At 39.9% G+C, this 14,141-nt stretch overlaps 1 protein-coding gene across 8 annotated transcripts in view; it reads right to left on the bottom strand.

Annotated features, from left to right (window-relative positions):
• Positions 1 to 212: 212 nt before the first annotated feature.
• Positions 213 to 14,141, bottom strand: part of Syt16 (synaptotagmin 16) — a 247,584-nt gene continuing 233,655 nt past the window's right edge. For all 8 annotated transcript variants that reach the window (XM_031355772.1, XM_031355775.1, XM_031355778.1 and 5 more), the window contains 2 exons: positions 2,822 to 6,895; positions 213 to 693 (listed from right to left, as the gene is read on the bottom strand). In XM_031355772.1, coding sequence (XP_031211632.1) covers positions 6,582 to 6,895 — 314 coding nt within the window. In that variant the 3' untranslated portion in view covers positions 213 to 693; positions 2,822 to 6,581. The remainder of the gene's footprint in view (positions 694 to 2,821; positions 6,896 to 14,141) is intronic.

The following is a 14,141-nucleotide window of genomic DNA, read 5'->3' as shown; positions in this document are numbered from 1 at the left end:
CTGAAAGGAAGCATAAACTGCCAAGGATATTTATTCCTTAACTAGACCCAGAGTAATAACTTTTAAATCCTCTCCCCTTCACAGGAGGGGGGAGAAACCATCGCAGAAATATATTAAGTCCCAAATTACAAGATAATAAAAGAAAAATTTTTGCTTGCCGGCGGTCCTTGTCAGAATCAAACATGAAAGAAGAGGTTATTAGGAAACAAAAAGATTGTTGAACTCTTTTATTCACCTGCCCATGTCTAGACCCAGCGCAGATTCCAGAACATTCTAAGCACCAATGACTTTTATTTACTTTTTGAGTGGATATGTTTTGAATATATCCAAACAACTTTAAAAAAAATCAAATGGATATATTAAGGGAAAAATTAAGTCAACAAAAATTATACATAAATCTGGTGACACCGGGGGTGGGGGTGGGGCGGGAAATCTGCCTTCTCGTGAAGCTCAAAGTCGATTGGTGATATTGTCATACAGCAGTAAAAAGGAAAAGGTCCCCGGAGACACTTGAGGCGGCATTAGTGAGCACTCGAGGGCTGTTCACGGTGCTCAGCAGTGTGATTCTAAGAACATCCACAGACCTCCATGGCTGCTGCCCGTGTTTGCTCTATAAAACCTCAAGCTGCGTGCAGGTTTCATGTGGGCTGTAAATATAGGTGATTATCGCCTCCGTGTCTAGGATACAGCAATCTGACCCAAGGGGAATGAAAACAGTTGACAGTCAATGCACCATACAAGAGAAAAAGCAGCCAAGGTCTGCAGGTATCCCGTCATTACCCAAACAAGACCTGAGAAGCAGCTCCCCAGAGAAGACATAAGAAAAATCCACGTGGAGAAAATACAAATGAGAAGAGCTCAGGCCAGGAGTGTTGAGATTATATACCAGATACAAAATTTAGAAGAAACATTGTTTTGTTTTGTTTTGTGTTTTGTTTTTTGTTTTTCGAGACAAGGTTTCTTGGTGTAGCCCTGGCTATCCTGGAACTCACTCTGTAGACCAGGCTGGCCTTGAGCTCAGAAATCCGACTGCCTCTGCCTCCCGAGTGCTGGGATTAAAGGCGTGCTCCACCCCTGCCAGGCATAGAAGAAACCTTCTAAAGACACACTGCCTGGGTGCCCTCCTATTCTTCCAGAACTAACACTGCCACCACAACTTTTTGTTTTAAAAGTCATGCTTCTAGAATCTTCTTGTCAATTAATTCCCTCTTTCGGGCAACTAAAGGCTAGCCACCAATTTAGGGACTGCCAGCAGTTTTTCCCTGATTCCTTTAGCCAAACGCATCTCATTTCCTTCCAACCCACAATTAGAAAGTCTAGTTTGGACTACAAATAATTGTAAACAACTTAATGATTGTATATTGGTAAGCACTGTGATTTTAATGTTAGCCAAGGACTTCAGAATGATTTGTAAGCTCTGTACCACCCCCAATAATCCAGTGATAGACAAGAGGAAATTGAACAAATAGTTACGCTAATGAGAAACAACCCACACATACTTTTGCTAATGTCTAAGTTAAAGTCTCATCGTTAAGTGTTTGTGGGTCCTCTGACTCTATCCACATGCCAAGATCAGACAGTATAGACTGTCCTCTCCAGTAGGGTTCTACTTTCTGGGTCATTGTGACCGTAAGTCACTTCCCAATCTTTTTACCTCCCACGCAACAACTGTATCATCCATCCTTATCCCCACTGGGGAGCACTAAGCTAAATGATTCATGTCCAATGTCTCCAGGTTGTGGTCCCTGAATCCAGAAGCCTAGAATTCAATGTAGCATGCTGGCACCTTTGCAGTAGGTGGAAGAGCAGCCATCTGATCCCAGAGTTACACATAGTTTAAAACACAAACAGGGCCTGGGGTTGGAGCTCAGTTGTTAGGGTATCCACAAAGCCCTGACTCCAGTACCACAGAAACTGGGCATGGTGGCACACACCTATAATCCCAGCACTGAGGAGAAAGAAGCAGGAGGATCAGAAGTTTGTCATCCTCAGCCACCTAGGGATCAGAAGTTCAAGGTCATCTTCAGCTACATAGTAAGTTCAAGGTCATAGGAGATTCTGTCTCAAAACCACCACTACCACCATGTAGAAGATAATTGGCCCGTGGTACCCAGTGATACTTAGGTGCTTGAGTCGAGAACTCCTGACTCCTGTGGATGAAAGGTCAACCAATACTTTTCTTAACTTTTAGGACGTCTTTATCATTTGAAGTTTGAGTCACCTGAAAACAATGGAACATGCTCCCATTGTATCTACAAACTAGGTACCTTTAAAGGGAAAAGAGGTTCCGTGGAGTCATGGAATTCCTTTCTTTATGATCTAACAGGGATGGCATGGTTTTCAATAGAAACTTCCGGGTGGACAATGACTCCGATGTCTTCACAACTTAAAATCCCTCCCCTATACAGATATAAATATACAATGTGAGTTTTAAAGTCACACATATTTTTAAAGCATGTCAGTATTGCACTGCTTGTTTTTGTAGATCAAAATCAAATACAGGGTCAAACCCTAGCAAGCTTTTTGATGGGGTCAGTGAGGGGCCCTATCTGCATATGAGCAGCAGAGTGAGTTAAGAAAAGGCCAGAGTTCCATTGATCAAGAGGTAAAGACAAGTTATTCAGATTGTGCATTACCTCCAAACCAAGAGAATAAAAGATGGAGATATAGTTACTTGATATCTATTATGATGTAATTTACTCAATCACACTCATCCCTTGATAAGATCTACTTTCTGGCAAATCTAGGCCAGCTTCATGAAGCATTTTTTTTCAAGTTCCTGTAAAAAAAAAAAACAAAAAAAAATGCTTTGAGTTTCTACCTAGTGTCCTAGCCGAATTCCTGGAAAAGTAGCAAACCTCGAACACTTCTTTCGATAGCATGAGAAGGAGGAAATACTGAATATTAGCATTGTAGCAGCTTCTATTCTGGTCGCACTACAACTGTGACTTCACTGATATCTCTTCAAAGAAACCTCAGAGGCAGGCACTAATTCAGCTTTCCATTTGAGGACACTGGGGTGTGGGCTGGGCAAGTCATTTTCTCACCACCAGCCACATAGCAGGTTCCATCCGAACCCACTGATGTCCACGTAGCAGGCGCTCACTTCGCTGCCTGGGGACTGTTTTGTTCCACACCTCTAAATGAGATCCTATCCCCAAATTGTTTCCATGCGGTTTCATGTCATTGACAGATGGCCCTTTCTACATCTTCATACACTAAGTCCTCTGCATGGAAAGGACAGCCAGGTTTGGGTGGACACACAGCACAATGTCCACACTGAATGATCAGTAGATCAATGAACATGCTATGCAACTTAAACAATGCTTTACTTGGGAAGAATTTGGATTCTCAGATGATACCTTCCAGTACAGCCACAATATGAACCACAATGAACAAGAGGCAACAGTCATTTGGATAACATGAATGGACATGCTGAAAAGGGAGACGGCATGCTTCAGGCACACTGTGGCACCTAGCACTATGGAGAATGTCAACACTTGCATCAGTTGCCTGAGTTGCCAGCAAAGCATGTCATAGCCAGTGGCACCTCAGCTGAACAACCATGGATGCACTATCATGCCCCTTTGCAAACACAGCATGGATCTTTTCTGAGGTCTCATGCTGGCGGCATGGTGAGAATAGTACATTCGTGGTCATTACAAATTCTTCTAATGTTAGGGAATACAGATGGCTCCCTCTGTCCAATAGTTATGTGTTCAGTGAAAACAGGATCCAAACCAACCGTGCATCTCTCACAGGGAGCCAGTGAAGGAGGAGGAACCCAGAGCAGGTGTGTGTCTGCCTGATGAATAGTCCATTAAGAAAGAAAGAAAAGAAAATCAGCAATAGTCAGAGGGGAGCAGAGAGTACAACAACCACCACCATAACTGGTGGAACCAATTCAGCCCTGAAAGAAGGCCCACAATGAAATGCGTCTCCATAAACCTGGTGCGCCTTGTACCCTCAGCGATACTATTTTACAAGCACACACTTTAAGAAAAGAACCACCGTGCCACAAAACACAGCATCGCTTCCACATCAAGCTCCTCACAAGATATTAATCATTAGCTAGCTAAAACAGGCAAAAAGCAGCTCTCCCACCACAGAGCCAACTAATTATCTTTCATAACTCTTTTGAGAAGCAAATGTAGCTGTAAACGCTCAAGTGAAAAACATGTTAAATGCATTTGGGTCTAGACTTTGCCAAGAAAATAAGAGAGTCTAAGTGCACAAAATCCAAAGATCTTCCTAAAGCAGAATTTCAAATTGAGGTTAAAAAAATAAAAAAGTTCAGCCTCACATTTCAGTGCATCTTGTCTTTAGAATTTGATGTCTGTACCATCCGCTGAGGGTGAAAGCTGCTGTATAATCAAGATGTACACGTGTTATACGGTGAGTACCACTAACCAAAAAAAGAAAAAAAGAAAGCTTCCCTGAAAGGGGAAATGTTGTAAACGTCATCCTAAGCTCACTATACCAGCAGAACCCGCCCCCCCCCAAAAAAAACCCTGAGCAAGTCAAGGAGCAGAACAGAAAGCATAGGTGATTAGCAGGGACCCCAAAGCCATGGATGCAGGCAACGTGTAGAGCAGGCAAACACAAGCGAGGGAAATCCAGGGCTGTCTGTACAATATATACAGATTTTTTTCAAATGTAAATTTGAAAATGAATGCTGCTATTATGCCAGCAGCATAAAGGGAAGCATAACGAGGCTGCTCTGCTTCCCTTCCAGCACAAGGCACACAGAGAGGGGGAGATGTGAAAAGCCAATTCTTCGCCGCTCTATCAATTGCACTCAGTTCTCCCCTGTGACACAGTCGCACAGCAAAGACCACTGGGCAGTTAGTGGGTGAGTTGCTAAGTAGACGCTCTGAGGTGTTCCCAAGGAAGGTGGGGGAAACCCAAAGGGTCTGAAAAGACCTTGGGGTAGGTACTAGTTTATTCTGCAAATTCTTACCCCTCCATATACAATTGTTTCTTCCCAAACTCTGGTCCCTGTGATCTAGTAGAGTTTTCCTGCGCCCTTGTCTGGTCTTGTCAGGATAACCATTCTGAAGTGCAAGGGAATAAATACGTTCTTCAAGTGTTGCAGCCTACGCTTACAATCTGTCAAAATGTAGAGCTGTGGGGGAAGTTATGTGGCTTTGACTGCGTGCATCCGTCACTAGCTATCGCTCCTCCCGAAGACAGGACAGAAGTCAATAAGGAAACATAAAAATCTAAGAAGTGGCTGGGCCCCAGAACCTGTACCATGGAGCACAGGGTTGAGGGTGGATTCTTTCCCTTCTCATCACTTCCAGGTAAAAGATGCCAAAACTAAGAGCTCAGATCTGAGAATAAAGAAAATTAAAGTACACTTCATAAATATGTAAAAGCCACTCAAAAGTAAAAACCATACGAGGTTATTGTTGGGGAATAAATAGCGTGTGCCCACAGACAAGGGCTCACTAAAACATTTTGTTGCACACATAAGAAATATCAGTGCTGGGTCCTTTAAAATGCTCCCCAGAATTCAGTGTCATTCCATACCAAATGATGATATTTCTCTATTCAGAGGACTTCACATGTTCATTCCCATAAGTAAGTCAAACAAATCAGTATTTATTGAGATCCACTGTATGCATCTTTCTATGTTCTACTGGCAAGGTACATAGCATAAAGATGAATATGGCTGGCATGCAGAAATACATACAAAAAAAAAATCCATGTGCGAGTTAGTGCAATTATCTATAGAAAAGGTCTAATCCAAATGAATGACAGATTCAGAAACATCAAGAAAGCCAAGACTTAAAATTATCTTCTAGGTTTTCCTCTTCTTCTTTGGGTACGGACTCAGTAAGAAAGCACAAAATCCTTGATTTTAGAAATCTTAAATATTCAAAGAGAAACAGGTCAGATAACAGTCAATTTCTAACTGTTTTAGAGCTTCAGGATGATTTGTCTAATCCAATTCTTTTAGAAATCATGATATCTCATTGAGATAAAAAGAGACATTTCATGAATACAAATTTATTTTACACCACAAGTTTTTAACAATTACCTTTTAAGTAAACAGGGCTTTTTTTTTTTCTTTTTTTCTTTTTTTTTTTTTTTTTTTTGTCATAAAGAGAATAGGAGTGGCAGAGGATTGTGGATTGGTTACATCCTTCCGTAGCGCTCATCATCTGATTCATTTCTGTTTTGGAATTTTGAACACTGCGAAGAGTCTGATTCATACATCTCAGTGATGGAAAACAGTAACGTTTATAGCTCCTTTGAAGTCTCAGGCTATTCTCCCAGCAAAGAGAGACAGCAGGAAGAAGCTGCACCACATAGTGTGAACCAAAACACAATCATCCATTAGCACAGATTGTGACATAACCAGTGGTCTCAACCAGGTACCATTTCCCATACTGCGTATGTAGGTTTCCTTTCATGACAACATTTAAACTCAAATCAAACCTTTGAAACTGTCCCAAGCCACAGTATGACCTAAGATTAGTAGAATTCTCAGTTTGAAAGCTCCTCTCTGCCTTCAATGATCTGACTTGCTGTCAGATAATCAAGGCAGACATAGCACACAAGTGCTGTTGGTAAACCTAGGATTCCAACAATGTATGCCACCGGCAGATCTGCTGGCCCTTGCTTTCCTTCATTTCCTCCCAGTGCTCCTGCTCCTCCTCCCCACTGCTGTTCTGGCCCAGAGCAATCCAGCCAATCATCTCTTTACGCTTCATAGTGCGCCTGCTATAAATGGAAATCATCAAGGTGACATCTGAGAGCTGGAAGAGGGCCACCTGGAAGACAAAAGTCTCTTTATAGACAGGGTTGGGTTGGCCACGCCGAATGGACGTCTTGCAGCGGGACATCTCTTGACCCACACAGTTGAGGAGGAAGAGTTTTCCATATGTATCTACAGGAAAAACAAACAAGAGAAGGATGAGAAACCATCAGTGCTTTGCACTGCACTGGCTAAGTTGTCATCTTTACATTGACTTCACATTTCTCCATGCAGTGGTATTCTTCAGGCCTGGTCTTTCTGCTGGACCACCACAACTTGCATAGATTATTAAGGAAAAAAATTGTTGCCTCATGCCTATGGTTTCATACAACTCATAGTCTGGCACACTCATGAAGTGCATTAAAACCTCTCTTGGTACAATGTATGCATGGAGGTACACAGGCACATGTGCAATGGGAGCGGTAGGAACTCAGAGTCTTGATTTATGTATTGGATGTGCATTCTTTTCTCCATATGTGTGACATTCTTCCATAGCCAAATTACTGTTTTATGTCTTGGCTGAAGTGTATCTTCTCTTACTGCTCTCCATATAATCTACCCATTCTCTGGACCATCTCATGCTGGAACTCTGGCCCACAAGCCTCATTAGGTGGAGCCCACTCCCCTGTGCACTCCCCCTGATATCTCAGAGGCTATCACCTTCCCCTAACCTCTACCAACACAGTTGAATTCACACAACACTTTATCCAGAATCCTTGCTAACTCTGCCTCCACCAGTACCTCATTTGATCCTACCCCAGCACTTATCATCACTATGTGGTTTCTTGTGCACAAACTGTCAGTCCCTCAAAGGAAAATCGAGGGATTGCCTTGCTTGGCACAGAACCCCCATGCCTGGCCTAGTACCTGACAGGGGTTAGACTTTCAACAACTATTTTATGATGCATATTCATGAACAGACAGAAAGCTTGGCCTTTGTTTTCTTTCTATCTCATGTTTTCAAACAAGAAACTCAAGCAAAACCACCCATCTTAAGACCCTTACACTAAAATACTAGGAAGCCCTGACTAATTCCTATTTTCAGTTGCCAAAAAGGAAAAGAAAGCATCCAAATTTTACTAACGTCATCTACGTTGGCTAAAATTTCTGAATGAATCATTACAAAGAAAATTATCCCCACAAATATGTTATTAAAATCACTTCATTGATAATTTTTGGACTTTTAACAAAAAGTTTTGCTTCTAACTTAGAATTCATGATACTATTAAAAATAAATAACTCAAGATGTTTAGGTGCTACCTAAAGTTGCTTCAGTCTGTGCTCTTTTCAGTGCCGGCAGAAGCCTTGAGTTTGCAGCTCGCTTCCCCAGCTAAGCACCAGTCAAACTTTTCAAAAGCCTAAGCCCAGATCTCTGTAATTTCCTCTCCAAGCATTGTGAGGTAGGAAGCAAATTACAACCTACGGTTTTCTTTGTACGTTGATCTTTTTTCTATTCCGGGTTGATGTGTTATTTTATGCACTTATCTGCTGAGAAACACAAGGTGTGAGATTGCACTTCAGGTGTGAAAACACTTCTCTGTCTCAGAAACAGGGCTCTCCACTCCTCAAACTGTTCCCCGGAAAAGCTGTCAACAGACCCACAATGGAATGAGCCTGCGCCTACCTCTGCAGCTGTACAGCAGCAGCAGGGACCCTGTACGCAAGCTCGCAAGCTCGCTGCAGGCGTTGATCTGCTTGGGCGATTCTGCCAGTTAGAGCAGTGGGGATGGAGTTAATCTTTCAAACAAAGACTTGTTCATTTTGCAAAGAAAATTCTGAACTTCAGCCTGTCTTAGGATAGATCTCTAATTACCAGAAAGGTCACGCTTACCACTAATATCACCACTATGTGACATAGGCACATGGCACCGATAGGCCATTTTATAAGCAATTCAACACAGGGGCACCCGACCAAAGGAAGAGACACTGTCCAGTACAAAAAGGGAAGTTCTAGTCAATGTACCCAGGAATTCCTGCCTGTGAGAAACTGGCAGACACACAACTAGAGTCTTCTGGGGTCCCACAACTGACTCCAGTGCACCGGTAAGACTGGGTGGACAAAGAGTCTGGTTAGCCAAATATCCAACTCAAAGGAGCCCTACTTTATTTCTATTTTATTTCTTTAGAAATTGATCACAGAAGTTATAAAACAACATTGAGCAAAAATGTATCTTATGTAGAGTCAGAGATCTTTACAGTATCTTTAGTAACTCAGACCCATCATCAAAGGTTTAAATGGGTCAGAATCCCTCAGCGGTTCAGTGACGTGTCATTTGTCTCATGGCATAAGGAAAATGCTACATGTGCCCTAACATTCTGGATGTTTAAAGAGAAGCATGCATCTAAGTTAGGAATAGAAATTGTAGTTAAAAGTCTGAAAAGGGTCAATGAGGTGACTCTGGTAATATATTTTTATTTTATTTATAATAGTACAATTTATCAAGACACAAAAATATGTCATTTAGAGCATAGAAGGCATTTACCCCAAAGAAATGAAGTCGCAGAAAGAGCCCATTCAAAATAGTTGCCCATTCACAACACAATAGTCTACCAACTACTGCAGAGTAAGCCTCCAAGGATGCTGTACCAAGTGCTGCACAGTGAACCTCTAGGGATTCTATACCAACTAATGCACAGTGAGCCACCAGGGATGCTGTACCAACTAATGCAGTGTGCCTTCAAGGGATGTTCTATCAACTACTACAGAGTGAGCGTCCAGAACAGGGGTCTGTGCGACTCATATATCTAGGATATATGTCAAGTGAAAAGAAGTTGGACATTTAATTCTGTTCCATTTTAGTACATTAATACTTATAAAGTATTTTAAATACAAATGGGAAATAGAAACTAATATAACTTGTTCACATTTGGGATCTATAGCATTTTTCACATTTGCTACTGATATTTTTGGGGTTTGTTTGCCTTTTAAGACATATGAAGTTGGGTATAATGGTTCACATCTGTAATTCCAGCACATGAGAGGCCAAGGCAGAGGACTATTATGAGTTTGAAGCTAGCCTGGACTTACAGAGCCTGGACTTACTAAGCTATATAGTAAAACTGTCTCAAAACAAACCAAGAACCCATATTGACAATTCTTAAGCATCGTTCTTTAGCACGTTCAACTTCTAAAGTTATAGTTTATCACTTCCATGGGATGTTTATAGACCTTTATCACATGTAAAAAAGAAATAATCAAAAACATATTTAATGGTGTTTTTGTACAATAACATATCACTCTGGTGTATATCTTCCTAAATTATATCTTTTTTTTTTCTTTTTTAGTAGCCATGCAGCAGTTTAATGATGAAGATATGTCAGTATTTTATCATACGACAGAAATACATTGTCAACCAAAAGCACACAAACATCTTTAATTGAAAACCTATAAATAACTATCATGGCAAACAATTTCAGTGGAGAGCACTGGCTTAGCCAAGTGCTCTCCTGAGCTTGCATCTCCATATGCTACACTTTGAATATGTGTTATGATAGAGCATACTTTTGAGAGATGGCTCATATATTTAGGGAACACAAATGTAATTAGCATATAATGTAGCCAGTGACAACCAGCACCTAGATAAATATACTTTTTCACTCAACATTAAATTTTTAAATAGTATCTCTATATGTGTGAGGCAGACACACAGACAGATACATCTGTTTTCCGTATATACTGTTCTGATGTATTAATGAAGGCCAGCTTATTTACCCATTTTCATAAAGGGCATTTGTTTGTAACAGCCAATAAACACAAAGGCTTCAGTAAAAATTTTTCTCTATTTGTACTCTACTGGTAGTCAACAGAGATGCGAGCGGATGTCTGTGTTCTTTGAAATTCTAGATATGAAATCTTTCTGCTACTTGTATTTACTGACAATATTTTCTCCCTGTCAGTGGCTTCCCTTCTTGCTGTTTTTAAAGTGACTTTCATAGTATTTTAAAATTTATTTTAAAGTTTATAAATGTCTTTCTTCTCAAGGAATTCTTCATTGTTTATTTATTTTTACAACTAAAACACTCCACCCAAAGTCCATACTCTCTTGTCGTTTCCTCTGTGAATTCTAATTTTTCTCCTTTGATATTTAATCTGGCTAAAATTAATATTTTGGTAGGGGATAAGGAGCTAACTAATTTTTTTCTATATGAGAAATATTACTCAGTAAATTATCCAGTATATAACCCATGACCATGTCCAGTCAGTCTTCAGGTTCATGCTTGATAATATTTATTATCATCATCTTAAAATACATCTTGCTGCTTTGGATAATCTCTTTGGATAGTCATTTTTAAAATGTGGTTTTATACTTTATATGGAATGATCCCTATACATCTTTAAAATGTGATTTTTTTTTAGTTACTTTAAGTTTTAGCTTATTTTAATTGTTTAATTGCACATAAATTTTAAAACCATCCTATCAAGTTAAAAATATATATATGGTTAGAGGACAATGGGATGGCTCAGTAGATGTAGGTGCTTGCTACCAAGCCTGACATTATTATTTTAGTTCCCCAAAACCCACATGGTGGAAGAGGAAACAAATTTCCTTAAGTTGTACTCTATACATGAGCCCCACTCTCTCACACACACACACATACACACAGGCACCACACCACACACACAATTAAAATATAATTTAAGAATTTTAAAAACTGTTGGAATTTGTACTAGAACTATACTACAAATATAAACTAATATAGGAAAGGCTGATGCTTACAACATATGGAATTCTTCGTCAGTGAACATAGTACATCTATCAACTTATTCACTTAGTTTTCTTCTGTTGTTTAATTTTTCCAAAATGTTTTACCATACTGTGGGGAGCCGTGAAGCTGGACAGGCATTCGCCATGGCAAGATGGCGCCTACTTCCGCTGTCGAGTAAACAACTGTTTGCGCATGTGCGTAGAGTGAAAAGACGCCATGTCACGGCCCATTCTGGGGCGTTACGTAGGGTAATGAGCGGACAGCCAATCATGGGCAGACACGCCACACTGTGGGCAGACACGCTGCACTGTGGTGTATATAAGCAGTGCGGATTTTGGGCTCAATCCCTTTTTTCCATCTGGAGGAGGCAATAAACATTGCTGCAGAAGGATCCTAGTGTGTCTGCGTGTCTTCTTCCCGGCGAGACGACTGCGCGGGCTACACCATACCTTTCAAAATTTTCCCACTTGCCCATGATTAAAGTTATTCTCTGCTATCTCAGATGATGTATGCCATTTTAATACTAATATCCTTAAACCTAATTTGTTAATTTTTGCTGATTTTTTTAATACAACTGATTTAGTACAAGTATTACTCTAAATTAGTACAAATTGTAGGTACCCTTGTGATTTAATGCAGGCAATCAGATTTTCTATATATAATGTTAGTTTTCTTTATTCCTTTCAGGTTTTACCTATTTTGTTGCTATGTCTTATGCTATTAAGCTGCCTGGAATGTTACTGTCAAGAAAGTTCCCTCTGGACCATTTATTAGGAGGTGCACATCTTTCTAAGATCTCTCCTGAACTAAAACCCTAAAACTAAATTTCTTGCCAGTCAAATTGCAGTTAGACTCCACTAGTGAATGCTAGCCACAAGAAGTCACCAAGTAGAAGAGAAGGGGAAATACAGGCATTTGTAGTTGACACGGGAGAGTCTTGTCCATTGTGTTCAGAATTCTTCAGAGAAACGGTTTATTTGCACACAGAACAGTCCCAGGATGTCTATGTTTCAGATGGCTAAAAACAACTTTCTTAATAATTATCCTCCAGCCTTCCAGTGCCTTATCTTAATAATAAGCACCCTCTGACATACTGTATCTAAATAATTCTCTGTTTTTTAGACAAATATCTGACTGACATGGTAACGGTAACTGGCAATCTTAATTGGAGTGCTGCCTTCATAAAAAGCAAGCTTGAGAATTGGCTTAGAAATCAGGGCCAATTCATGAAGAAGGTAGGATCAGAGGGCAGAAAAAAATAGAGTGTGGTAATACATATCCTGAGAGAGTGTAGCTACCATATTGTATCTTAGAAGGGGAAGCACATGCCCACCCGACATGTGGCTCTAGGGAAAGAGATCCTGAAAACTGCAGAATTTAGAAGGGTGTGCTTTGGTTTACTTGGCTTAATTTAGGGAAAAAGAGAGCCTTGGAAAAGAATGGATTCATGTAGAACTAACCCATGTAGAACTGACCCATGTCAGAGAAAACAGAAAGCATAAAAATTCAGACCTTTCAGTATGTGAAAATCCAGTTGATTTACATCTCCAAACAGTAAAAGGTAAACTTTTTCAGTACTTGTAAAACAAGGGGCTATGAAAGGTTGACAGGTGACTATTAATCTATTGTGAAGATCAAATTAAGGCTGTAGCCCTCTGGCCAGTTTGCTATGGTTGGACCATGTGACTGAGTTCTTAACAGTGGCATACGAGCAGCACCATCCTCTGCAGTCTTAGCTACAGCCAGCCACTCCTATTCAAATACAACCTCTTGCACTGTCTCTCCCCAACCCCCAGAGAAATATGTACTTCTGCTTCATTAAATAAAACAGTCTATGGCCCTTAGTCAGAGCTTAAAGGGAAATTATATGACCCCATTTAGACTGCGGGAGAAAGACACTTAGCATGTTAAGGTGCAGAGACAGTAGGGTCCATCTGTTACAGCATCGTAGGCTAATCTATAGTAACATATCTTATATATCTCACAGGTTACTTTATTCGTTAATAAATTGTGCATTTAATTGAATGCTTATGTTAAAGTCTATTGATATAATCATATTTTTCAAAAACTCTGTCAAAAGCCTATTTGCATCTGGTATAATCAGTCATGTTTTCTTGTGAATGAGTTAATTTCCTCACCTTCTGTATCATGATGCTAGAGAGTGAGGGAGGAGGAACGGGGTGGGAGGCACAGAGAGTCACATAGGAACATAAGCTTGCATCCTTTTATGTGCTAGTTTTATTCTTGTGTGTTTATTGTGATTGTTGATATTTTGTTTATGTTTACTTACTTTATATTTCCTGGACCTGTAAATTTATTTATCTGTTTTATATCCAATGAATTGAATTTTATTTATTCTCATAATTCTCTATATAGGATTTTATCACACAGCATGATTTCTTATCTAAAATGAATACTTCCTTTCCTAAATTTCAAATTTTTAATAAGCTTTTAGAGAATATTTTTAGGTTTTTAAAAGCAAACTTTGTCAGAAGGCTGAGAAGATTTCCATATAGCCCCTAATTCTACATACCTTGCCCTCCAAAGGTCCCCATGTTGATTATTGTCCTTTAAAACATGACATCAGTTTAAACAGCCAATTCTTTTTTTTTTAATTAGACATTTTCTTTATTTACATGTAAATTTCTCCTTTCCCAGTTTCCCCTCCAAA

The sequence above is a fragment of the Mastomys coucha genome, unplaced genomic scaffold (genome assembly GCF_008632895.1).
Source record: "Mastomys coucha isolate ucsf_1 unplaced genomic scaffold, UCSF_Mcou_1 pScaffold6, whole genome shotgun sequence".
Classification (NCBI taxonomy): domain Eukaryota; kingdom Metazoa; phylum Chordata; class Mammalia; order Rodentia; family Muridae; genus Mastomys; species Mastomys coucha.
The sequence above is the reverse complement of the archived record's forward strand: the minus strand, read 5'-3'. Positions and strand labels throughout refer to the sequence as shown.